This window comes from Apteryx mantelli, chromosome 25 (genome assembly GCF_036417845.1).
Source record: "Apteryx mantelli isolate bAptMan1 chromosome 25, bAptMan1.hap1, whole genome shotgun sequence".
NCBI classification, from domain to species: domain Eukaryota; kingdom Metazoa; phylum Chordata; class Aves; order Apterygiformes; family Apterygidae; genus Apteryx; species Apteryx mantelli.
In genome coordinates, this window is record NC_090002.1 from 9,266,145 (window position 1) to 9,292,208 (window position 26,064).

General features: G+C 44.6%; 1 protein-coding gene across 5 annotated transcripts in view; it reads left to right on the top strand.

The window, feature by feature from the left end:
- SRGAP2 (SLIT-ROBO Rho GTPase activating protein 2) overlaps nucleotides 1–26,064 on the top strand; it is a 120,256-nt gene that overhangs the window by 41,815 nt on the left and 52,377 nt on the right. For 4 of the 5 annotated variants that reach the window (XM_067310791.1, XM_067310788.1, XM_067310789.1 and 1 more), the window contains exons 3-4: nucleotides 1,405–1,597; nucleotides 12,372–12,534. The exons of the other annotated variant lie outside the window; for it this stretch is intronic. In XM_067310791.1, the coding sequence (XP_067166892.1) occupies nucleotides 1,405–1,597; nucleotides 12,372–12,534 (356 nt within the window). The remainder of the gene's footprint in view (nucleotides 1–1,404; nucleotides 1,598–12,371; nucleotides 12,535–26,064) is intronic. 5 annotated transcript variants of the gene reach the window in all.

The window sequence follows — 26,064 nt, forward strand, 5'->3', positions numbered from 1 at the left end:
TGCACGGCAAGAGTAAAGTGCTCAGGGGTCAAGAGGGTGGGTTTCATCTGGACAAAGGGACAAGCGTGCTGAGGAGGCCAAGTTGGACTCTATTAGTGCGTACCTCAGGAATTAGCAATAAAGTAGTCAATTTAGAAGTTGCCTTTGGAAAAATGATCCTTTCCCATCTTCAGCTGTGGTGACAGTCATAAACCTGTGCGCGCATGCATGCAGCTGCAGTGCATGGACAATCAGAGCTGCGCGTGCTGAAGACCTGAATGCCAAGTGCTCCAGTTACTTGTTTTATTGCTGATTCTAAATTCATCTAGAAAAACACATCTTTGAAAAACTTCAGAAAGAGCAGCAGTAGCTCTTTAGCAATGGTAGGCATCTCTAATGTTTGAATGCTTGGAGATCTTTAGATGAAAGTGCCTATTTTATTATTTTTATGTTGAGTTTATTGCCTGATTGAAATCCAAATAACCTCTACTAGCTGCCTAACTGAATATTCCCTAATTTTTAAATGAAGGGACTGAGATGTTTCTGCTTTGTTCTGTTGCACTGTTTGACCATGAGCAAATCATTTCACCATTTGCAGTAAGATAAGGAGATTAACAGCCTATCTGAAAGGGCTGATGTGAGAATTTTACAATGTCTTGAAAACTGTTGGTAAAATGTGTAAATACAAATAGATGCCTCCAGTAATAATTATGTTTAATAATCCTATTAACACTTGTACTGGTATGTGCTTTACGGGTCCTGTAAATAAAGATGTGTAACTTGCAGTTTCTTTTTTTTTTTTTAAGTAGAAAAGTCATCTCTCTAGGGATGCTTCCCAAGAGGAAGATCTATCATGCTGGCTCTCCGAAGGGGTGTCTTCATCTGTTTTGATGGCTCGGTTTATAAAGAGAGCTGCACAGCTGGAGACACAGTAACTAATCGAATAATCCCAAACTGGCGCCTTTGGGGAGTGCCCCAGTATGTGTAACATCTTGTTTCTGCATCAGGAATAGTCTGCGAAGGAATTTGATAGAAATTCCCTGAAGTGATTTGCTGAGCTGACGTGGGGTATTGCAGCATTCAGTCCTTTTTCCAGACTGAGATTCAGTACATTTTTAGGCGGTGACAGCATCTTCTTAGTGCCAGAAATGCACTTGACGCTTGTAACTAATGAACTTTCAGTGGTAAAGTTTTGCTTGTGATCTGGGTGCTGGATTCAAGGGTACCATATTGCTTCCCTGTGCCCATTGCGTCTGAGATGCAATTGCAGTTGTTTTCTGTCTGTGGATATAGTTAATTGTAATGGAGCTTTGCTGGCATATTAGTAATGAGAGAACATGCTTTTTAACCATATTTTACTAGAGAACTTTATGGCCTTTCTCTAAGGAGATTTTGTTTAATCTTTAGTGCTTTTATTTGTTACAGAGATCCGTGCCCAACTGGTAGAGCAGCTGAAATGCCTTGACCAACAGTGCGAGCTTCGGGTCCAGTTACTGCAGGACCTGCAGGATTTCTTCCGCAAGAAGGCCGAAATTGAGATGGATTACTCAAGGAATTTGGAGAAGTTGGCCGAGAGATTCCTCGCGAAAACTAGGAGCACCAAAGACCAGCAATTCAAGTAGAGTATTTGCCTTTTGTTTTTATCCTTTTTTCTGAAGATGTGATGACACGTGTAGGAATGCAAAAAGAGAGCTGATATAGTGAACACAGGTATCAGCACTTTTGTGAATTTCAGAAGAAAACGTTTCCCAAGTTTGCTATAAACACAGAACCTATTTCATGTTTCGATGTAGCCTGGTTCCAGATTCATCTTAGTCATTCCTGGTAGGTCCTGTGTTACCAATAGGGAACAGAATGGTAAAGGGCTGGCACAATATAAAAGGAGCCATTTATCTGGGAAGGCAGGCAAAGTTGGACACCAGATTTGGTCAAAACCAGGACTTCCTTAGATGTCGGTGGCTTTATTCTGGCTACTAAGGGAGTAACTTTCTCTAATCTGTTCTATGTTGTGATTTGCCCTAGCACTCTGTTAATATCCTGCAGCTACTCAGGGGCTAGAGAAGAACATAAAAGTGCATTGCATCTCTGATACCATCACTTTATAAAACTGTAGAGAAACAAGGCCAATAGTACTTTCAAATAAAGCTATGTCATTAAAAAAAACTGTCAGGGCTCAATTAACATTTAAAGATGTCTTCATTGACAATGAATTGTCTATTCAAATAAAGGAGCTTCTATGTGATCCATGTCAAGCTGGAAAACTATGCTAGTGGGCTGGTTCAATAGTAGTCTTTCATGCCTATCCTCATACTCCTATTAAAGTGATGTTCATGATGGTATACAGGGCACATAGGCAGGTCCATCACTGGTGGCTGCACCTTACTGGCAAGCTTTGCTAAGTTTGCAATAGAAAATAGCATGTTTAATACAGTTCTAGTACAAGATTATTGTACAGTAGCTGCTTCCATAGTGCATCTCTTGCCTTTTCAGGGTTAGTGGTAGGACTGATGATGTTGCATTGGTTATTCCCTGCTTGCAAGTTCAGCCGTTTGAGCTGGAATGACTAATGCATATTGAACTTGGTTTCATGGAAACAGAAATCCTGTGTTTTACTGCTGACTCATGCCCAAAGGAAGGGACTGGGTGTGTAGGAAAGGGCCTTCGAGTGAAGGGAGGCGTTTGGCAATCCAGGGAGGTGCAGCACCAAGGCGTCAGCTTTGTGGCGAGGTGACCAGAGCAAAACCAGGACCGCGGCGTGGAGCGCTCGTAGCTGACACCCCGACAGTGCCCGAGGCTCAGCAGGGTTCATTGTCAGGGTAGCAGCTGTGGGGACACCACCAAGCAAAAGCAGCCCTGGGATGTGAATCATCTTAGTTTTGGCCAGATTAGTCTGTCCTTTGCCTGACATGATGCATCTGGATCTGCCTCCACCCAAAGTACAGTGTAACTTTTAGCTTTGTTTGGGACATGCCATTATCTTTTCGATTGTTGTTGTTGCTGTGTTTTCTGGGTTGCAGTATTTGGTGGCAGCAGAGGAGGATCGGCTTTCCTTTTCAGCTAGAAACCCTGTTTGTGAAAGCCATTAAGTATCACATTTTAGTTTCCTTTTTGTACAGCTCTGGGGTCATTTACTGTAGTTCTCCTCATTGAAAACGCACCTTGTGCTGTGTTGCTGGAGAGCCTGCCTCCTAGGCTTGGCTGTTGGAGAGGTCGAGAAGAGTCTTCTGCATGGCTGTAGAACTGTAACTCAGGGTTTTTTTCTTTCTTCTTTTTATAGTGAAAGTGTCTTTATAATTGCAGGCTGTGCATGTCCCGCAGATACTTCTAAGGGTTAAAGAAATGATGTCTTAAACTATGATTGCCCACTAAATTATGACTGGTTCTTCTCAGTTTTTATCCCTAGTAAAACTTGAGGTGCTTTTGTTTATCCTACATGATATGAAACATCCCATCAGAAATGCTTTTGCATTGAGCTTTTAGTGTTGGAAAAGGTGTGTGTAGTTTTCTTCCTGTTCTGAGTTTTAGACTGAATTTTTAGTGCAGAAGCTGTTACCATAGTTGAGCAGAATGCTAAATGACGTCATGCCTGTTAGTTGGGTGTGCTGGCTGCGACACTGCAGAATTTCTGAGTTTAGATGTCCACGCTTTGGTCGAGTTCAGGCCCTTTCCCTAAATGTTCTGCAACCTTATTACTGAGCATCACTGAGTTTCACTTCGCTGCGTAGTGAGGGCTAATATTGTCCAGTTTTCCCTTCAAGTGATTTTGCTCATGTTAGCAGCAGAGGACTCCTAGCAGAAAGGCTTCTTGCTTTGGGAATATATTCCCTCTACTAGTTTCAAGTTGTTAATTTAGTCAGAGTTGGCACGAAGAAGAAAAATATCCCCACTGTAAGGCTCATCAGTCTGTGGATTGTATTTGTCACAACAGTGAAATACAGTTGTAAAGCCCTCTGTCCTGGGTAGCTCCACATATAACTTTGGTTATTTAGGTCTGCTGGCTTTAACAGAAACGTGTCGAAATACCACATGGATAAGTAAGGAAGCAGTTCCGCAAGCTTAGCGTCTTGCCTGGATCATGCACAGAGCCAGCGGGATGAAGGCTACTAAAGGTCGATAGGACCGGAGCTTGGCTGTACCTCTGCAGACTTGGGAAGGATCCAAACACTTCGTCATTTCAGACCAAATCCTGCAGTCATCTTTGGTCCTTATGTAAATATTGTGGGAGTTTGGGGGATTGCAGGATATAGATCCATACATAATGAAGTGGCTGTAGATATTACACCTCTTTAACAGTGCACAAGGATATGACCCCCAAAGCAAAGCAGTGTGCTTGTGCAGCCACGTCAGCTGATTTCACATTCTCCTGTTTAACTCTTCAATGTGCTGGAAATTCCTAGGCTGGAGATTATTGGAAAACATAAAACAGGGACATGAATCATATGAAGTGGTAAGGCAGAGGCTATTTCATCAGCAGCACTTCTTTTTTTTTATGTTCTAACAGACCAGATTCTACTATTTGAGGATCATTTTGTTTGCTTAAATGGTTCTAAACCAACATTTCCCCCTTCCAGTGAGAAGGCAGTTCAGAGCCTCCTGAAATTTGGGTACAATATCAACATACTGTGTCTGTACAGAGTGGTTTGCAATGAGACTCTATTTTTTGCTATGAGAGAGAGATTTTTCTGAGCTCTACTAATTTAGAGGGAAAAACAAACCCGAGGGATGACCCTGGCTATTCCAGTAAGCGGGGTGTTTACATACTCCCTGGTGTTTCACTGCCACCTGTAGTTATTAACTAATAGCATGATACTGTTTCTTAACTGTTCAAATGAGTGATTTTAGATAGTTATGAATTCAAATTATAATTCCCCATCCCAAACACTGCTCTGTCTGAACAGCGAAGAGTAACTTGCCTGGTATCTTTTTTTGTAGACGCTGAAGCTGTAATCTAATCTGGAATCCCCTAAAAGACTTCTTGAGCAAAGCCAACCATCCTCCTCCGAAGGAGCGTGGTATTACATGGCTTCAAGAGATGTGCACACACTGGTGGCTACTCTGTAATTACGTGGCTGTAACCTATAAATATGCAGTAATAGCATGTTCCTTTGATAACACTGTAATTATGTTGGAAGGTACCATGTTATTCGGTGACTGCTTACCATGTCACTTGCAGTTTTTAGATCTCATAACGCACTGTCAAGCAGGAAATTTGTCAGGCAGTAACTCTGTAATTTGCATGTACTTTCATACTCAATAGCTACTATGTAATTGCTGAGTTACTCCGAATGTTTTCATTTAGGGGAATGCAGTCAAGGGTAAGAGGCTTCAGCCTGACCCTTGAAATTAAATTGTATAGCTTTCTCCACCAGGCATATCCAAGCTGGCTTAAAAGCAAACACTTAAGGACAGAGTAGCATGAGGTGCAGGCTTGTGGTGGGTTTATAACAAATGCATCGCATGGGTTTTATTTTTGTATGAAGTGGCCACCTCGCAGGGTAAGCTGGTGGCTGCGTTTTCCATATGGTTTGAAATCTAGGTGGTTGGGTCTTTACAGCAAACTGTGTATGGCTCATGCTGAGCTTAAAGGGTGCTTGCACATTGCACGGTTTGAAGCTAGCTTCACTGGAGCATCTTAAAATGATTTACAGAGGTAGGTGTATGTTATTCTCATTTTATATCTTCGAAGAGGGGGAACAGATTGTTTTATCCAAGGTGACATATGAGCTGATGACAGTTGGATATAACCCAGGTTTGACTTGCTTTTAACTACTATACCATGGCTGTTAGACCGGCTCACTTTGACTATGTTTTTTCTCTTTTAAAAATGAGTTTTGAATTAGAACAGACTATTAAAGAGAGTATAAAATATATAGATAGTAAGGCTTTTTCAGTTCCCCTTGATAAATATCCTCGTACAAGATGTAAGCACCAGTGCGGGGGGTTGCATTTCATAGCCCAGTTCTTGCAGCTCCTGTTGTAACAAGAGCTTGTCGGTCAAAAGTTTAGCCTCGTCGTCACTCCGTAAAAATCTGATAGATTGACGGCTTCGTGCACAGCAGCTAAAGCGGAGCATCCGTTTCGGCAGGTATCGGTCTCGCCTGTCGGCTCTCGGGGGTCCTCCAAGGCAGCGCCGCTGAACGGGGGCGTAACTGCCGCTCTGAGGAAGGCTTTGTCTGGCTGCAGTGAAACCTCTCTGTCGAAAAACCTTTAGCTCCCGAACTCCGATCTATTTCACGTGATTTTGTTCTAAGGGCATTTACCATCTCAAATAAATAGTTAACAATATAAATACCATTGCAAATCTTGAGTAAATTTCTTTAAAGGGAGGAAATAAAAAAAAAAAAAAAAGAATGAGAAGACGAGGCTATTTTAAGGCCGTATTTTAAATTGGGATAATCTGTGGAAGTAGGATAGCGAGTAGCAATTGTCAGCTGGAGAGCAGAATGTCCAGGATATCCCAGCATGAAATTCAGATGGCTTTCTGGCAGCCTGTGCCTTGAAGTAGGAGATGCAGAATAAGTCTGGCAACCTTCAGGCTGAGCACTTGTAAACAACAGATGTTCATAACTAGAATCTTTTGGAGAAGAAGGGCAGGGAGCAGCATATATGTCAATGCTTGCAGTTCCAAAATTTACAGTTAACATTGAGCAGCGTCAGTAAGACTTTAAGGGGAAGCCAAACATTGATTTGAATCAGTAGTTTGTAGAGAAGCTCAATTATAGTTTTCTCAAACTTGAAATGATCTATTTAAAGGAGAGATGGTACAAGCTATGGGGGAAGTATTAACATTAATTAATTTGGATCAGATGGACCTCAATTATGTGTGGGGTTTGGAGGAGGGGTGGGAGGGAAGCCATTCAAAAAAGAAAAATAATAATTGTAGGCTACTCTGACCTGTAATTCTTTTTGATGGAATTGAGTATGGAGACCTTTATTCCGACTCTTTCAAATACCAATGTTTGTTAGATTTTTTTTTTTTGAAGCATTCATTTATTCAGTGACTTCAGTGAGTCTAGAGAGCTAGGAATACGCCAGCAGTCAACATTTATGTAAAACCCCACGTAGGGTCTTGATGGTGTTTTTCAGCATAGCAGTGATCCTAGTGTTGCACTGTGTTGGTTCATATGATTATAGCTGCTCTTAGGGAGCAGATTGTAGAAGACAAAATTCAAACAAGTCTGAAAAGCTGTGTATAGAAACAACTATCTCTCCAAACCTTTCTGCCTTTCTATCTTTTTGCCTGTTTCTAGCCCTGATGCTTTGCAAGGTGCACTTGCACTTACACCGCTCTGAAAATAAGTTTTGTTCTTTCCATCTCTCCCTTCAGCTCCAGGCTGATTTAGTAGATGGTTCAGGTGAGCTGATGACAGGGCTGGGACTGCTGCGAAGCGCTGCGCAGAGCAATAGGTGCCACAGCGGCGCTGCGATTAGAGTGGGAAATGGCTGGGAGTCTTGAGTCCCCGGATCCTGACGGCTATTTCAGGATGTGCCGGGTTTAGATACGGTTGTTGCATTCCACAGGGCAACAGATCCCAAATATTTGGGGGGGAGGGGGGTGGAACTGGAAACTCCATTTTTGTACGGATGTGGCAGATGGAGGCAGATCTGAAAATTCCCGGTTTCTTCGAGCTGCCTGGCAGTGTGAGCACGAAGCCTGCGTTACTGAGCCTTTGCTTTCGTCATCGTTCCGGCTTGCGTCCGGGACAGAACAACTCCTCAGGCATGTTTGTTTATCGGGAGCGTTACAAATACTTTCTATACAGCTTTCGATATGCTAAACCATTGCATAAGCTTGTGGAGGAAGCAGACTAAGAACGACCTGAGCAGCGGGCATTAAAGCCTGACCTTTTTCCAAAGAGGAGGTGTCTCCCTGGTTTCCTCCCATGGAAGCATTTAAAATTTCATTGTTGGGGGAGAAGTATTGTTAGTGGCACTAAGTTGCAAGCATTTTTTCTGTATATGCTTGAAATCATATTGCTGCTGCTATTGTGAGACAGTTGTCAGTGTTGCTTATGTTAGAAACCTTAGGAAAACAAGGCTAATGGGGATAGTTTATTGATGTCTTCTGATCTGCTTGGTGTCTCGCACAAGGTAGGCGTGATGGCTCATGTGCAGAAATCAAGTTTAAAAGCTTCTGGTTACTACTTTGTGTAAAATCCTTAAGGCTGCTATTTGCTCAGCACTGGAGCATGTTAATATCCACAAACTTTTTTTTTAAGGTAATTTTTCGGTTGCTGGCCTGAATGAGGTTACCTTGCAATACACAGCTGGAGTGTCCCGGCCTGTGTCCCTCCCTCCTGCTCGCAGGAAAGCGGATGCATCTCTGCTTGTCTGCGAGTTCCTGGTATGAATGAGTAATTTAATTAAGAAGTTTCAGATACTTGGACTCAATCTTCTCTTCTGATCTTTTGAGACCAACTGACACCTTTGAAGTGGAAGTTGCCCAGGACTCCATCAAGATAACACTCAAAACCACAGAGCTTCATTCTTTGTGGTTCCTTAAAAATCTGTGCACAACTTCCTCTTCCTGCTCCCAGGCACCCCCAGCTGCTGTGATCTGGTGTAATTTAGGCTAACCTAAATAAACTCGCCAGATTCACTGTCATTGCACAGTCTTTAAACTTGCATGAATAGTGCTTGAAATAAAGCTGGATGTTGGCATCTGCTTCCTTCCCCTCTCGTTGTGGGGAAGCTCGAGTCGGAGGTGACACTTGTTCTGGACGTGAATGACCACAACTTTGGGAAAGTTCATCTGCAGGTCCCAAAGTTCTGGTTTGATCTCAGTGATCTTAATCCTCAAAAGGCGAATACTGATTTCGGCCATTCTACAGAATCCAGACTACGGAAACTGAGCTCGCTCGTGATTATAAACAGGGATCACTGTGCACTATTTTCTCCTTTTTGATTCTTTGTCTGTAGTGACAAGAGATTGGAAGCAGAGTGTATTTGCCAGCTCCTTTGAGAATTGAAATTGTTAATGAAAATGGCAATTTGCTTCTCTGCCATCTGCTTGTGGTTACGATTGAAACTGGTCTGTTGTAAACAGTTGTATAACTTCTGCTCTGTGTTGTGAAAACTGTTGCCATGTTCTACCCCAGAAAAAGCTGCATTTTTTGAGGTGGCTTAACGATTAATGCATGCGTGCTTTAAAGGCTATTTGGAAGTTTTGAAACGAGGAACTGCCCCCTTTTCCTTTTTGTTTCTGTGCAGCTTGTCTTCAGGGCTACCTTCATCTTCCTTTTGCCAGTGCTGAGAAAACTCTCACTGACAAATAACGAGGGGGAGATTTTTCTTCTTGCTGTAGAAAGCTTGCAGTGAAAATATTAAACCTGTACAAAAGCAAGATGGCCTATTTTAACCAGGCACTGAAGGGGTTAGTGAAGCCAATAGACAGTAAGAAATTAAAGGAATTAGAAGAAAAATGTTGAAGAGCACCGAGCTGTGGTTGCGTGAGGTTGAGATGAGGGTGCGGCGCTGGCTGCGCAGACCTTAAGGTGACAATCCCAGGCTCAAACTGGAATCACGTGGGCTTGGGGATTATTTTTTCCTGCAAGATGGCCTTTCATGTTTAACCACATGGAGTGTGTCAACAACCTATCTGGCGCCATTAGACACCAGCAATTTTACTCACCATGCTTTTCATGGGCTCTTGGTATTTGTGCTATGTGCTGCCTTGGAATAGCTCCGGGCGTTGTGGTACAGCAGCTTGGACAGCTGGGAATTGTCCGGTTAACTATTGCATCTCTTCTGTTTTCCATTTTGTGCTTAAGATCTTTCTTTTTTTGTTTTTGGAGAGCAAGGCGCATTAACCATGCTGCACTCAGGTCTCCTGCACCTGGTCTTGTCTGCGGTTACAACCCCCTGTCCTTGCGGCTGGCAGCTCTTCCAGGCGAGTCAAAGCAAGGCTGGGAAGGTGTGGGAATAGCAGGCATCCAAGGAACAGCCAGACGCTATTAGCGGAGTAGATAGCCTAACTTAGGAGCCAGTATTGGCCCATATAGACAGCAATAAGCCCCCTGTCATTGGAGGTCACTGTTTTATTAGTATTATTTTCCAGAAGGCTGTCATTAGAGGATGCTCTTTTATTATTATTATTTTCCAGAAGGTATAGAATTGATCGCTTATCCCTGTGTTTGCAATGTTTTTGAAAATACAGCACGGGCTGGAAACCACGATGGAGATATTACGGGTCAGGATAGCTGAGTGTCTTTGGGTTGGCATTTCGTACAGCAGAATGGCACAAAGACGCGTTGAGTTAGCAGCTGTGCACAGCTGGGCTCTACTGGCCGTTTCAAGGAGCTCTGTGGCTGTGCGAGTCCTGTGAAAACAGGCAAGGGGCAAAACAGTAAAGAAGCAATGGGCTGCTTAGGATTTTGGGACAGGTTTTCTAACACCTGGAGTTAGAATAAGAGCAAGCAGTGCAGGGTTCGAGCTTCTCTTCCTCAGTTTCATTCCCAACATTGTTACGGTAGTTGTTTCCTTTTCATTTGCTGTAGCTTCTCCAGATTTTAGAGGGCAGGTACTAATCCAGTGTATAAAATACTTTGACATCTTCGGGGGAAAGGAGCAAATTAACCAAATTTTAACATTCCTTAACATTGCCCTTTATAAACGTTTATTTTCAACCAACTGTAATACAATCTGATTTAGTTTGCTTCCTGTCTCCTCTCTGAAACATGGTTTGTCTGTTGGTCCAGATGGTGACTCTTGGTCCAGGAAAGCTGATAGCGTGTGCAACTTGGACCAGTGCTGCTCCTTGGAAGAACTCTTTCTAGTGATTCCCTTTCTCCTCCTCCTCTTTCTCCTCCTCTTCCCTGCTTTTTATTGGGAGAAAGTCAGCTTTTGTTTCTTGTTTCACCTAAATTAAAACAAACAAACAAAAACCTCAATGTGTATATTAGTGTGCGGTAGAAGCTTTTATCTCAGGTTTCGGCAGAAGTCAGAAGGTGCAGTACTGATCCGCGCGTGTGCCCTCGGAGGACCGGCCGCGCTGTGGGCAGTGCCGGTAGGTCCAAGGGGCCCAAATTGCGTTCGGGGTCTGGCGGTTCCCGGCTAGCTCTCTTGCCCGTTAACAAAACGGGCAGCGTGCCGCGACCGCTGGCTGCGGGCCTGCTGGGGGCGAGCGCTTGGCTTCTATGGCTTAACATCTGGCAGTTTCAACCTTGCGCTGTTCTGCATTTTGATCATTCCTTCTGTTTTTGCCTGTGTTAGCAGCATCTGCAGTACACGACATAAGACTACAAAGGCAAATGTTATCTCTAAATAAAATCTCTGCCCTCTCACACTTTATTTTCTTTCTTCTATTCAAATCACCAGGAGGACCAGAAGCCCAGAATCTCTTTTCTGCCCCCTCCCACTATATACACACACTGCAAACCTTGAAGCAGTCCAGATCACAAGCAGCAGTCATTTCCTGTGCTGCCTTTAAAGGAAAAGAAACAAAATGTCAAATCAGCTGTTTTGAAACTATTCTTTTTTCTCTTTAAATTATTCATATTGTACTGCAGATGCAACCATTGATGCCACAAGAAGGGCGATGAAAGTCTGCCGTGGCTTAATTCTCCCCGTTTTAGTAATGTCAGACACTTGCAGCAGAGTTTACTGTTCTTTTAGTGTAGAACATTTCCTTTTTCTGTGGAAATTACACCCACTTCTTTTAAGGGCGAAAGTGTCTGGTACAATCTCGTGCAATAATTAAGATGAGCTTTGGCTTTCCACCAGGGATTGGAGTTACCCTTTTCTAAACGAGTATATTTGTGCTTAAAACAAAAAAGGTGTAATAGCCCTTTTGGACTGTATGTGCAGGGGGAATCAGCCATAATAGGATTGAGAAAGCCCAAAGACGAGAACATAAAGCTTTTTCTATGGATATTGCTTTCTCTTCTGCTCAGGCTGGATTTAGGTTACTTGCACATAATTGCTTTCATACATGAGACATCACATTTTGTTTCCCGTGCAGATGCTATTTAACTAACTGGATGCTTGAAATCGTTTTATCATGGTTAAGTTGCAAATGCCTGAGCCAGCACTGCGAGACCTTCTGTCAGCAATGGAGCCACCGCTCTCCCTCGGGCACTGCAGTTCAGGCACAAATTCTTGCATTTGAAAGAAAAAAGTTAGGGCCTACGTTTGGCGCACCATAGCTCACATTTGTGCAGCCTGACCTACCGGTGGGGACCGCAGCAGGTGGCCGTGGGCAATGAGGACACGTTTTCTGTATGTACTGTCACCATTTTAAAGCCTTTCTCCACTCTCCTCTCCCTCAGCAGATCCATATCTCCTGTAGCTATGTGTCTAGTGTTTATAGATGCAGAACTTGGTTAACAGATTCATTTTGTCTACTTCAGGTAAAGTCCTATCCAATTCTTGTTTCTATTTTGCGTCCCCTATAGGAAGGATCAGAATGTGCTCTCACCAGTCAATTGCTGGAATCTCCTGTTAAATCAAGTGAAGCGGGAGAGCAGGGATCACACCACCCTAAGTGATATCTATCTCAACAACATCATCCCGCGCTTTGTCCAGGTCAGCGAAGATTCTGGGCGCCTGTTCAAGAAGGTAACCGAGCGCGACGCTGCATGTCTTTTTGTTCGGCCCTGCCGAAATACGAGGTTTTCGATGCAACTTCTGGTGGATCGGTTTATTGTTATCTGTTCCTAACGCATGTTTTTTTTCTCATTGTGAGTGACTGTGCTTGACTTACCTTAGCTACTTTCTGTAATTTTTTTTCTTGTTTTAGGATTTTAGGATTTTCCTGAAAATAACCAGTTGAGATTCAGTGGTTAAATTCTGGCCACATTTTCACCTCTTAACCTGCTTAGTGTTGACAATTTTTATATGTATTTTGAAACTTTAATTGAACAAACAGAAATTCTCCAAATTTTCAATCCTGAATATAATCAAGAACAATTCTCCAAAGAAAAAATTTTGTCAGCAGTGGAGGAGGAATTGCTGTTTAAAGAAAAAAGAGGGAGGGTTCCTATCATGCAAAATGATAAAGGAATGATAGATGTTCTTCTCTAGAGAAAGGAAAAAATGCAGCTAAGGTGTCTTTTGTTAGGTTTTTTTTCCCTTCTTTCTCTCCCCTCCTTGCTTGATTATGTGGAGGGGGGGGGGGGGGAAAGCTAGACAGTGTGGGAGGGTATTTTTTATTAAGAATCTTCTTCCAGTTGAAGAAATGTGATATGGAAGCTCTGGAAAAAAAAACAAAACCAAACTCCTACTAAATGGGAATACCTCGTCTCTTTAGAGATTTGTCTATGGCTGTAACATCTGCTAGCTAGCATGTTAAAAACGTTGCAGTTCTGACTTTGAGAGCAATTCCTCTTCTCCCACTCCCTGCTCCTTTTCAGTGTATAAGATTTTGGAGAGAGTTATTTCTACTATAGTAGTGCCAAAAGGAAGGAGTTGCAAAATGAGCAGGTTTTTCTGAAGAATCCTTTTGGGGGCATTCAGCCTAAATACTGTGAGAGACGGGTGAGGAACTGTTTTGATAAAAATGTCCTAGCAGGCTTTCATACTTGTCTTTTTGCCTTTGGTGGTCTCAGATGCTGCTATATTAAAAACCAGTCGCGTGAGCAGTGTGTGTGACTTTTTAAAATTAAAATCTGTTTAGGAGCAGTCTTGACAGTAATTGGAGGCCCCATGGCTTTTCACTCTGGTCTTGACAGCCCCTTGAAGTGGCTCGAGGAAAAAGCGCTCAGATGTGTTTAACATCTCTGTATCGCTTTAGCTGGTAAAGAGAGCCTGCATCTGCAGTCGGGTTAGACTGCTACAAAATGAACAACGGCCGGGATTTATTTGCCCTTTTACAGCAGCTTTTTGGGTATGCTGGTGACTGATGCGTATACTAGAATTAAGATCAGTGCAAGTATGCTGTTGTGTTCCTTGCCATCGCGATGCATGTTTCTTGAGTATTGTTTGGATAGCAACAGAGTGTGAAAAGACATTAAAGGGCTGCATTTTGCTTCTCTTTTTTCCTTTTTTTGGTTTCGTTCTGTTTCATTTTGAGACACTTCCTAAGTAGAGGAGGAACCTTCTCTTTTTCGAGCAAAGTCACAGTAAGGCCTTTCTGACCTTTTGAAACTTTCTGGTAATTACGTTACAGCTGATTAGATACTTACATGGGCTTATTGAATGGCAGTTACTCTTCAATTCCTCTAATCCCTTCGGTGGATAAGTAATCTCTCCACTGAACTTCAACAAGGGCCCCTCTTGAGCGAGGTGACCGAGGAAAAGCTCCGGCAGGGAAGTCTGTGAAAAGCGTTAGCATTGCGCTTTGGCTGAGCACTAGCGTCTTCGGTTTCAGTCCCTCGCGTAAGGACGCTCTTACCCCGTTTGATTTTATTTTGAGCAGTAGGGCTTTAATCACAAACAAAACCCAAGCAAACACAAGACCCCTTCCGCCGGAATGGAAACTCCGTGTTAATCTGGGTGAACAAAAGGCCCTTGTTGCTCAGCCGCAGCTACCTGTTGTCTCGCTGCGTAGCCGAGCTGGCTCAGGCCAAAGCAGGTCTTAGGTTACAGTTCCGCTTAGGCTGGGGGGGTAAAAACAAAAACTGCATCCTGTCTTATCTAGAGACACATAGATGAATAAGGTAGCAACAGATAAATGGAGAAACTTGGCTGAACTTGGATTCACTACCTCTTATGCTTTTTTCACTAGAATCTCTCACCTTCCTGAGCCGCAGCAAGAGGTATAAACGGGTACAAAAGCTGCTAGAGGCTGGAATGCAAACACATGTGGTTACACAAAATATTGCAGAACTGATTTATATTCCATGTTTTTTAAAATGCTTTATTTTTATAAAGCTCCTATTTAGCATGTTTGTAGCAGCCTGTATATTCCAAGAGCAGCACAAACAATGCCCAGAATATCTCTGGGCTGAGTGGTACCTTCTGCTGGATGGAAAAACCAGGAGAAGCGGGTGAAACGCCTTACCCAGAGTTACTCAGCAAGTCACTGGCAAATCCAGGGTGCCTTTCTCACTACTGATGTGTACATATCTATGCCTGGACCTTTGCAGTTGTCTTTTTGAGAAAAGCTTCTTAATAAGGGTGTCGCCTGTGGTGTCCCAAAGCTGTCAGTACGTGGTGTATCGGTGTAAAGGCGTCACCGCCGGTAGCTCGTGGTCCTGCAGTGGTTGCCAGGCTGCTTGTCGATGCATATTCCTGAAGGGGAAGTGCACTAAATGGCAGCTCGCAAGCTAATATTTCCAGTTCATTAAGAGGCAGTGATCTGCAGATATTGGAAAGGAGTAATAAGATGACTCAACAGCCTGCGTAGGCATGGCAGGTATGTTTGGGGACGCAAACACCTTCACAGGTCAGCAACCCGCCTAGCCCAAACGAGACTTTATAGCCGTATTGATTAGAGGGTCCAAATGAACATTGTCCTTCCTCTCCCCGACAGTAAACCTGCAAATTTTATTTTGTATAACAAGCAATATAAATCTGATTTTTTTTATAACCTCCTGTGGAAAAATTGCCCAGTTATATGTGGAAATGTTATGTCATAACACCTGCGATTTGAAAAGCTGAGAAAAATGACTTTTTTACTTCTGCTTTGGAGAACATCTTTTTAAAAAAAATTTTTTTGCTATACACGTCTCTGGCTTACTACAAATTCTGTAGCAACTTATATGCAGGACCTGCTCCCTGGATTGTAAGTAATGCTAAGGAATAGGGGGAGGAAGGTGATGCAGCGACCCACATTTGCTGAGGGTAGTCGAAATAAAATCCGGAGCTATAAAATCTTTTTCTTGGGCCACTTGCAGTCTAGGGCCTTCCAGAGTCAGGACTTTGTGCCATGCTAGCATTGAGTAGGTGAGCGCTGAAGGGTGCGGAGGCTGTAAAGGAGGTAGCCGAGACCCCCGGTGCTAAACTCCCGAGCCGCTGTATTTTGTGCTCTCCGCAGCGCTGAGCTCCTTTGAGAGAGAGATGGAAGCGTGGTGCGCAGCGGTCGTCCCGCCGGCGGGCTGCGGCGGCCGGGGAGGGCGCGATGAGGTCCACGCTCGGGAGGAACCGCGTCCTCCGGCCGAGCCGCGGTGGGGAGGGCGGCAGGGCGGAACGACGGCGGTGCAGCGGGTGTCCCCGGCCCTGCCGCAGCCGGGCGTCCCGGGGGCGGAAGCTGTGCCGGCTTTGGAAGTTTTGTCTGAAGGAGCATCTGTAATGGTAGCAAAGGGGGGTTTGGTCTCTTCCAGCGGCTGGAAGTGGTAGTGTAGCCCTGGGGTGGGAAGTCTTCAGGCCAGGACGGGTTCTCATGTGTTGCGCTCCGTGGCTCCTCTGAAGGGTGAAGGGGTTATGAGAAGGGTGCAGCAGTGCTAACAGTCAAGCTCTGACATGTTTTTCTTAAAATCAATGAACTTGAGAGATTCCAGCGGTTATGCCTGCATTGCATACAGGCTTTTGGGTGGCTTGTGTTTTCAGTCCTCGCTGTTTGGATTTGCAGTGTGGTGGGAAGACTGCACGGTCTGGCACTGTCTAATTAAGCCTTTCCATCTGTGCTTTATGATGAAGAGATCCCTTTTCAGGGCTGTGTTATGATGTGAAGGGTCTTATTTGTTTGAGTATTAGATGGAAGTTTGCCAGCCACTTCAAAGGTATCTCTGCTGATAAGAGAAGCTGTGTGCGCTGCCAAAGCCAACAACCAAGTGGTGTCAGATGTGCGGCGTATCACCGGCATTTCTTCCTGGCTGCCGGATTTGTTTACTTCCTCATTAAAGTCTCCCTGTAAAATGTTTAAATGCCTGAGAACCGGGGTGGTGGTGTGTCTGTTTGCACTGAGCATGGTTTTATAACTTCTTGGAAACAAATGGATCAAGAAAAGGTGCAACTTAAACTTCTGTGCTGCAAGAATAGGTGAAACGAGTTCTGGATTCTGAGAATTTCAAGCCAGGAGCTGGTTGGGATTTGCCTGTGTAAAGCGTGTCCAAGGCTGCTCTTTCAGGCAGTGCTCTTGAGAGCGCTCTTGCTTCTGTGTTTCTGTGTCGGGAAGCTGCGCTTACCAGCCGGTCGTACCTTGGAGGCCGCCCAGCCGCGGCGGCACGGGGTGAGCAGCAGAGCCCCGTGGACGGCGGCACGGCACGGTGCCACGTACGCTCTGGGTGGGGAGGACGGGACGCTTCGGGGGGAGCTCGCTGAGGACGGGGGGGAAATCGTCTGACTACAGTGAGCTGTGTGGGTTTGGGGGTTTTCTGAGTTGAAAACAACTCAATTTTCAGCAGTGTTCAAAAAAAAACCCCCAACAATTCCTGCACGTCTCCTCCTGCCCATCCCCAGTCGGATGCAGCACAGCTTTGCCTGCGTTGGAGCGACAGCCGGCAGATCCCCTTACAGCAGCCCAAGGTCTGGGACGATGCCCAGCATGTTGAGTGAAGCAGATCTATTAGGGGTGAAACGACAGCTTAGATCTTCGGTTCCCAGCTACCTAACTTGCAGGTATTTGCACGCTGCGCTGCTTCCAAGCGTTTTGTTTTGGTTTTGCTCAGGAAACACATCTTGGTAAAAGGCCTTGTTAATGAAGAGCGTGATGCTACGACAGTCTTACAGACGCGTCCCGCTGGCGTCAGTGGGGATCGGGGCTGCTCTGACTTCACTGGCGCGACCGGCCTGAGGGCCAGCGGCCGTGCAAGTCTGCGCTATTACCAGAGAAACGGAGGATAAACGGGGAAATAAATAACCGCTCTCTTGAGCAAATAAAGCCACGGGCAACCTGGTGGAATTGTCCTAATAACGAGTTGCTGCCCCTTGGGAAGGGGGGAATGTTTTCTTCTTGTCCCACGGTTAGTGATACGGCCCTGCGTTTCGTGCAAGGTTGCCGTTTCAAGCCTGCGGGCAGCCGGCTTTCCTGCTCGGATCCCTGCCGGGCGCCCGCCGCGGCCCGGCGCCCCGCTTTGATGTCGGCCTCCCTTCCCGCGCAGCCGTCTCCTCTTCCTCTATCTGCTTCTGCAGAGTGCGCTCCTTTGATTTCTTCCTCCTTATCCTCCTTAAGCATGGCCTTTTCATTTATGTATTTATAAATCTATATCCCCTTGTCACACCCTCATTTTAACGCGGCCCTTGGTTTCTCTGCGTGGTGCAACCTTTGTGTTTCTGGTACGGTTATCAGTTTTTCTTGCCTACAGATCTCTCTTTTTGCTGGGATCCCTGGGTGGTGTTTATACACATGTAGCCTTCTGAGAAGAAGTCTCTTTAATTTGGTATCTTTAATCACTCTTTCTCTATTGTCTCCTTAAGATTTCCCTAGAAGCAGACTGGTGGTTTTTGTTCAGATTTAAGGAAAATACATATATTACTTTTTAAAAATATGGACTCTTCCTGCCGTCATGCCCACCTCTCACGCGATGCTGGGCCGTGGCATTTAAACGTTTAGCTTCCCTTCTTCTGTTTTAACTTCCTGCTGCTTCCAGCAGTGCTAACTAGGAGGCTCATTTGAGATGCTCTAGCTATGGTCTTCCTCGCTTTTTGGGTCTATTGGGTGGATGTGTCTTTTCAGCATAGATGAGTGTGGGTGTTTGGGGGGGGGGGGGCGGGTTGCCCTACAGATTTGGCTTTGAGAGCATGGCGTTCCTTGCTTTATGCCAGTGTATCAAATTCAGTAATGATATTTAAGGAAAGAAACCTTAGAAGAAGGAATGAAAAAAAACCCAAACTGTCAATTTTGAATTTGCTTCCTGTTTAATACCTTTGATCGTGGGGAAAAAATACTTTATTTACCTACTAGTATACTGCACAGTGTTTGATGTGAAATGAAGAATCCATGATGAGTTGGTTAAAAGCCTGCAGTAATCAAGGAAGAAGAACTATTAATTCTCTTAAGGGGTCCTTGCTTAAGATGACCTATGTTACAGCTGCGGTACGTCTCACTTACTGCATTGGTACTGGAGTAGGAACAATTCTAAAACGCAGCATACATGGAAAAGCTACACGCGTAAAGGAAGCACACTGGCCAAGATGCTCGGTGTTTGTTTAAACTGTCTTTATATATATAATTTTTTTTCTAGAAGAGTGTAAGCAGGTAAGTATGCAAAAGGGATAGATGAAACTGATGTGGGCGCAGAGTTGGGAAGTGCTTGCTGCACGCCTGCTCTGCCGCTTGCATCCATAGCCCCCAGCCTTCCCCCCTCCCGGTGCCTTCCCGTTTAATTGCTCTGGGGAAAGCGAGAGCCCTTTGCCGGTATCTATTAGCAGCAAAGAGGATCTGCTTTAGTGTCAGATTAAAAAAGCCGGGAGGAATGTTATTGCACAAATCCTCGCAGGTGTTATGTCTCTTGGTGAATAGTTCCTACAAGGAGCTCGTAATGCTGAGCTCTTAGTGCTGAAGGACACAGAGGCCTGTTGTGAAATGATCGATTCCGATTTCTCGCTGGTGAAATTAAATCTCCCCGTCTTCCTACCTGCTTATTTTTAGAACCAGTGCAATGGGGAAGGGCGAGGGAGTGACATAACTTGGGTGCTGGTACTGGCTCAGCTAGCAGCCCTTATCCGCTGCCCGGTTAGAGGTTGGGTCCCCCCGTCCGCAATCGGAGCAGGTGGCTGCTGTTCCGCTCTTAGCCGTGTATAACGCTGTGATCGGGGCCTGTTCCCCTGGGTGATGTGCTCAGTGCTGAAGGCTGCAGCTGAAGTAATTCTGCTTCCTATGTCACAAGTTGAAAACGTCACTTCTGCACATAGGCTGGGAAAGGAACGTGCTGCTTTTCCACCCTTTTTAACATGTGGAAGCTGTGCGCTGCTGCTGCTGCATCGCAATTTTTATTTTCTGTATTCGCATTGTCATGCTTATGTTACCCTTCATTACAGCGATACGCCTGCCTTTATTTTGCCTTGGTTTGAACTCAGGGCAGCCGGGAACGTGGTAACAGCCCCTAACAGTTCTCCTTAAACTCCCAGCCGTTCGCCTTGCTCATCCCTCGCATCAGGTCTTCTCTAGCCGTGCGTCAGAGCAGTCCGAGAAAGGATATTGGGGGAAGCACAAAGCGGTCACGCCGTGCATGAAAACCCTGGGCAGAATTACGGGACCTTACGTCCAGTATTTTACAAGACTTCAAGGCCTGCTGGTGGCTCTTGCTGAAGCCCGTTTCACGCGCTGCTCACTCAATAGGTGAGAACGTGGCTGACTTCACCATAAGAATGAGGTCTCTCAGCCATAAAATTGCTGGATTTGCTGGGATTGAGTGCCTGAAGCCCAACACTCAATAGCACCAGCACAGAAGACGGCAAAAAAAAGGAGAACGAGGGGATGGGGCTCCTTGGAAGCAGCTCTTCCACCCTGGCGTACACAAGGCAGTGCTGCAACATGGTTTTATGCAGGAACAGCTTTTTCAGAGTCCCACATTTTTGCTGTGTGGGGAAAATTCCTTCTTGCTAACATAGCGATGAAGCGGAATTTAACAAATCACTAGTGAAATTAGTGGAGAAAGTTAGATACTGCAACAGTAATTTGAATGACTGACGAAGACATAATGGATCATTGTACTAGAAACCAATGGTCTGACTGTCCCACAAGTATGCATGTATATTGCATCACATCATAGGTTTTGTTTTCCTAGGTTTTCTTTAAATTCTGGAGAACTTGATGCTATAGAAGAAATCTTTAAAGAATTCCTGTTCTTTAGGGCCGTGTGATAGTGACTGACCGCTTTCTCTGTGAAAGCTGTGGGAGAAAGTTCCATAAAGCTTGTGTAAGCTTTGTAAAATAGGGATTGCATCAATAAAAAAAAGAATTGGATCGATGATGATGATGATAGAGTACTTCTGTACACTGAATCTGATCGTTTGTTTAGATGAGAACATGAAAATGATGAATCGTGTCTGTTACTGCGTGCAAATGAATTTATTTAAGGCAAGTCTGTAAAAAAAAAAAAAAAAAAAAAAAAAACACCCAAGTTATCTGGAGTCTGCCTGCGTTTAAGCTTAAATACGATTTGCTAATCAAAGTACTACATCATGTATGAACTTGGAAAATTTTACCTAGCAAGCCTTTAACAAACTTAACTACGTTCTGTAATCTCTATTTTGACAAGATTTAGGGTCCAGGAATAGAAAAGGATCTTGCATTTCTGGAAGTTTCCTTGCTGCTTTCAGCAAGGACACACTGCTTTCAGCAGTGACCACTGTCACTGTTAATTTAAAACAGAATTAGAAAATTAAATGTTTGCTTTCTACCTATGTATATTTATTCCACTTACACTTTAAAAAAAAAAAAAAAAGATATAGAGAAATGGCCTTGTTAAAGAATCATTTTCAAAATCAGCAGGCTTGGGCTCTAGTCTCAGCCCTGTCACCGACTCGCATAATTTCAGGCAGTGTAGATAAAATCTTTTATCTTAGTATTTTATGCATTCACCCATCAGTAGTTTCTGAACGCTTCCTTACTGCTATTGAGTTTATGCAGAAAGCATCTAGTGAACCTCCTGGTATGTTTGTTTTGAAGCCATACCATCTTTCTATCCGATTGGGAACGATGTTGCTGAGGCTTGAAATCTGGGGCATAAAATGTTGACAGCATTCCTTAGCTCTCGTATTTATTATTCCCCCTAAATATTTTGAAGCTGAAGTCGTTAATGTTCGCTGGAATGCGGAACAGCCGAGCGAGTACTGCAGTAGATCCCAAAAACATCTTGATTAAATTAGAGGGGAGGTGGAGGGGAGGCGAGCTGGAACAAAGCGCGCGTTGAGGAGCTGGCGCAGCGTCCTGAGAATTTATGTGCCGGTTAAGGGTGGCAGCAACCTACAGCTCGGCACATGGTGCGTATGCCCTCCGTTGGGACAAAAGGGTATGTGTGCGTGTGTGAGCGTGCGTGCGTATGTGCGTATGCATGCACGCGCACACGCTTAGGGCAGCTGCCTTTGCTTTCTTGTTTCGGGCTGAAGAGGAGGCTCGAGAGGGACAGCTTGCAAGAAAAATACCGATTTGCAAATAAGCGGTCCTGGACAACAGTTACTCTTCTCACTGTACTGAAATAATTCTGGGGTGCTGTTGATAACTTTCCTGATTTGCAAAGCAAGGGAAGTGTGTGTGTATCGCTGCCATCAGCACGCACCTTTGCTGCGGCACGAGTGGGTGTCGTGCTGGCACCCTGCTCTCCCCTGTCCCGACCCTCAGGATGCCGTAGTCGCCCTACGGTGCCGTCTTCCAAGGAGAGTCAGTGATGCACACCGAAGCAGATAACCTGCCAGATCAGGAAGGCAAGTATTGTAGCTGTGATGGGATAAGAAGGAGGCAAGTTTTGTGGGGACAGGTAATATCTACCATCTTCCTCCTCCACCCCCCGTATTTATTATTTGAGCTGATCAGTTAAGCTCTTGATGGCATAAGCCCTTCCTCAGGCTTTTTAAGGACTATACAGATACACTCCAGTTACAGCTACAGCTAGGCAGAGATGATATTTCTAAATTTTCTTTTGCTTTTATTTATTATTCTTTCAGAGCTCTGCTTCATGTCAAAGGTGACGCTGTAAGGGATCAGCCTTTCCAGCTGGAGGAGGCACCTCCGTTTGTGTTTTCTGGAGTACAAGGCCGCAGTCGTGTCTGAATTGGGTTTCTGCCTGTGTAGAACTGATACTTGGAGATGTTTGCAACTGCAGAGATTGCGTTGCTGTTTTTCCTTGGTGTGTATTTTATTCATAAATCCGCACCATATTCTAGCAGGGTCTTGAAATCCCTTTAACCTTTATGGCAAAGGTTAAGATGAGCCGCCTCTAATCTGGGTGCAGTTCACACCATCCAGGACCTCACAGAGCTTCTCTGTGCATCAGGTCCCCCATCCTCTAAAACACTCGAGCAACAATTTTTTTGCTAAAGCTTAAGGCATTTTCTTTTGACTTTGCTACTTCCTGCATTATATTTTCACTTGCTAGGCTCAGCTAGATCAACTTTTTTTTTTCTCCTAAATCTCTTTTGGTGTGAAATCTGTATTGGGGAGCAGTGTTAAATTAACAGTGTGCATTGCTTAGCTCTAGAAATGCCACTTGTTTTCATGACACCTGTGATCTATCTTACCTTTGTCCTAATGTACCTTTTTTCCAGCCCAGCAGTCTGGCAGCTTCTGTCTTCAGAGCCCGTTTGGGAACACAAGGAATTGTGTGTTTTGACAGTTTGCTGTTTACATTTCTTCTTTTCTTCTTCAACCTGAATATGCATCTGAATATGCATTAAAGTATGCATTTTAATCTAGGTCTGCATAATTGGTGCTTCAGCAGTTTGTACAGTGAATGAGCAATTTTATGCGAAAAATAAACAAATGGGCTGGAAGAGCTGGGCGAAGGGAGAATGGCTGGTGCGGTCCAGGCAGTCGAGCAGCAGGAGGCACGCTGCTCAAGAGCTCTTTGAGTGAAAAGTTCAGTGCTCGGAGCATTTAAAACAGACCCAGTCAGCTTCATTAATCATCTCCGATGTTGAGAAAAAGGCAGTCGGAAAATCCTTGCGGCCCGTATCACTGCGGTGATTGGCAGCTTCAGCTCGCTTCTGCTTTCAGTGATGGGAGAAATGGAGAAACTGTTACTGCAAAATACCTCCGAGACTGGGAATCATCAGCTTTTTTTCCAGAGCTTGTGTCTGAGGTTTATTTTTTCAGTAGCACATCTGGCCCCCTGGGGAGCAGGTTCGAGTGTCTGAAATCTGCCTAACCCAGCAGATACCGTGTGACCGAAGCTGCTTGCTCTGCAGGTTAGCAGCACGGCAGTGCTGCCTTCCTGCGCGGTGAACGAATGCAATCTGTGAAGTGGGTTATGTCACTCGTGTTATACGTGGCAGTAGATATGTCCACGCTTGCTAATTAGTGGAAAAATGCGGGGAAAGCATCCTTTGCATCTGGACAGCGTGGCGGTTGTTTGGGGTTTTTTGTTCGCTTTTGAGGAGGCAGCGAATGCGGATGGTGCCGAGTCCCCGGCCCGTGCGGCAGGAGGGTCTCGGGGACGGGCTTTACCCCCTCCGCGCTCCAGGGCTGTTCATGGGATTCATCCTCTTCTGCCAAGCCGAGAGAAACATTTTGTCCGATAACCAACAAAGGCGGCTCTGTTTAGTGCTTCTCATCCCCCTTCCCCCCGTTTTGGTGTACAGCTAACAAGATTGACTCAAAGACCCCTGTTTCATGTGATAAATAGTTGCCCTTTATCCTTAGATTTGGGGAGGTTGGGGGAGACTTCTCCCCCTTCAGTTGTGTTTTTGCCTGGTGTGTGGCTTCACGAGCAATTAATTATCGGTGCGTCTCTCCCTCTCGTCCCCTCCCCTCCTTTTTTCACCTTAAAGGATATATTGTGTAACGCTGAGCCCAGGAGCCCCGGTCTTTTGATGAGATGTGGCAGTGCTGGCCGCTGGCTGCAAGGCAGCGATCATTAACCAGCTCCGCGTCAGCCCCGCTTTGAGTTTTCCTAGAGTTTCAGAATGGTTTATCCAGCGTGATAATGTGCGCCATGGGCAGCAGGGGTTACGGCAGCAAGTTAAAACCGTTTCAGCAGCCCGCTCAAATAAGCAGGATAACAGTTGAGACATCTTCTCTTGGAGTCTGTAACAGCAAAGAAAAGAAACATCTGTTTGGGTCTAATTGTAGCTTTACTGGCTTTAATCTCCTAAGTACTGTAGGCTGAAAGATGTAAATTTTATTACAAATACAGAGGTTTTTCTTGATCATTTGCTGCTATAGAAAGAGGATTTGTTAAGGTAGGTAGCAAAGCAGTAGGTGCACGGCGGTGCTGCTGCGTGCCAGACGGAGCAGGCACGGGAGGAGCCGGGACTGCGCCGCCGCTTTGCAAGGAGTGTCATTAAACGCTTGCTGACTCTGCTCTTTGGTGTATCTGCATTTCTCAAATTTTCTCATGGAAGCTCTTCAGAATATGAATCGGTTTCAGCATGATACCCTGTCTCTAATCAGGTGCAGATTAATAGTACCATTGAACTCGCTAGGTGAGGAAGCTGCTTTCCCTCCTTTGCATACGAGTGTTGTTGCATGCAGAAATGCCTCTTCAAAGAGGGCTTTGCATACAGAGGTGTCATCCTGCAGCAATTATGGATGTGACTCTTTGGCATTCTGGTAGTCTTTAATAGAAGAATGTGCTCATCCGTTCCCTAGTTTTGTATTTAGCTAAAGCCAAGTGTTTGCCTCTTTATGCAGCAGTTGTGTCTAATTGCAAGGTAGAAATGCGCGCTGCCTGTCACCTAGCAGGGGTTTTAAATAAGTAAACATTTTTTAAAATCTGACACTTGGCTGCAGGCTAGTTTGGGTCTCACCCGGTTTTGACAACCAGTCATGTCTATCTGCTTCTAATCCTTATTTTTCTTTGTTCTGCTGCTTCTTAGAGAAGGAAACAAGTTCATGAGTCATATATCCTTGGGTTTAACTAGGCAGCTCACTAATGCAAGTGTCCCCTGGGAGAGAGTGATTTGTGTTGATATAGTTAAATTGCATTGTAGTCTTTGTAGTTTAAAAATAGCTGATTGCTTTGTCTGTTGAGGTAAATCCCATATCTGAATTTATAATTTGAATGGAAGTGGGAAGAACTGACTGTTGAATGCATGCATGTAAATCCCTGTCAGAGTAATTCTTTTATTAATTTTGAAGTGGAGGTTCTTTTTGTAGCTATGGTGATGACATACAAAAGCAAAAGAACATTTGCAAAAAGATGTTATAGGTTGTAGCAGCCTACTGTTGTATGGGGGGGTGGGGGAAGAGGTGAACTTTTGGACATAAAAATCTCATGTACAACCAAAGGAGAGGTCTGAAAGCGTATGATTTTTGTTTAACACTGACTTTACCATGCAAACTTAAAAAAAAGGGGGGGGGGGAATTTGACATTAGCACTGCATTCAAATAAACCAAGGGCTCTGTGTAGTCTTTTAAATACAGTCAGTAGAAACTACAGTTGGTCAAAGCGTATCTCCTTCAATAACAGGCAAAAAGATCCACTTAGGAGCACGTCTCCCTGCATGCGGATCTTCCTAGGGTTGTTCTTCAGGCTTCTCTTTAATGAACCCTGCTTCTTCAGCAAGCCGTTTCCATTTTGGTATCCAGGCAAAAGAGTGACTGTTGCCTTAGTAAATCAGTAATATTTTTTCTACTCTGGGCATGAGGCTTATGAAGCAAGAGCTGGC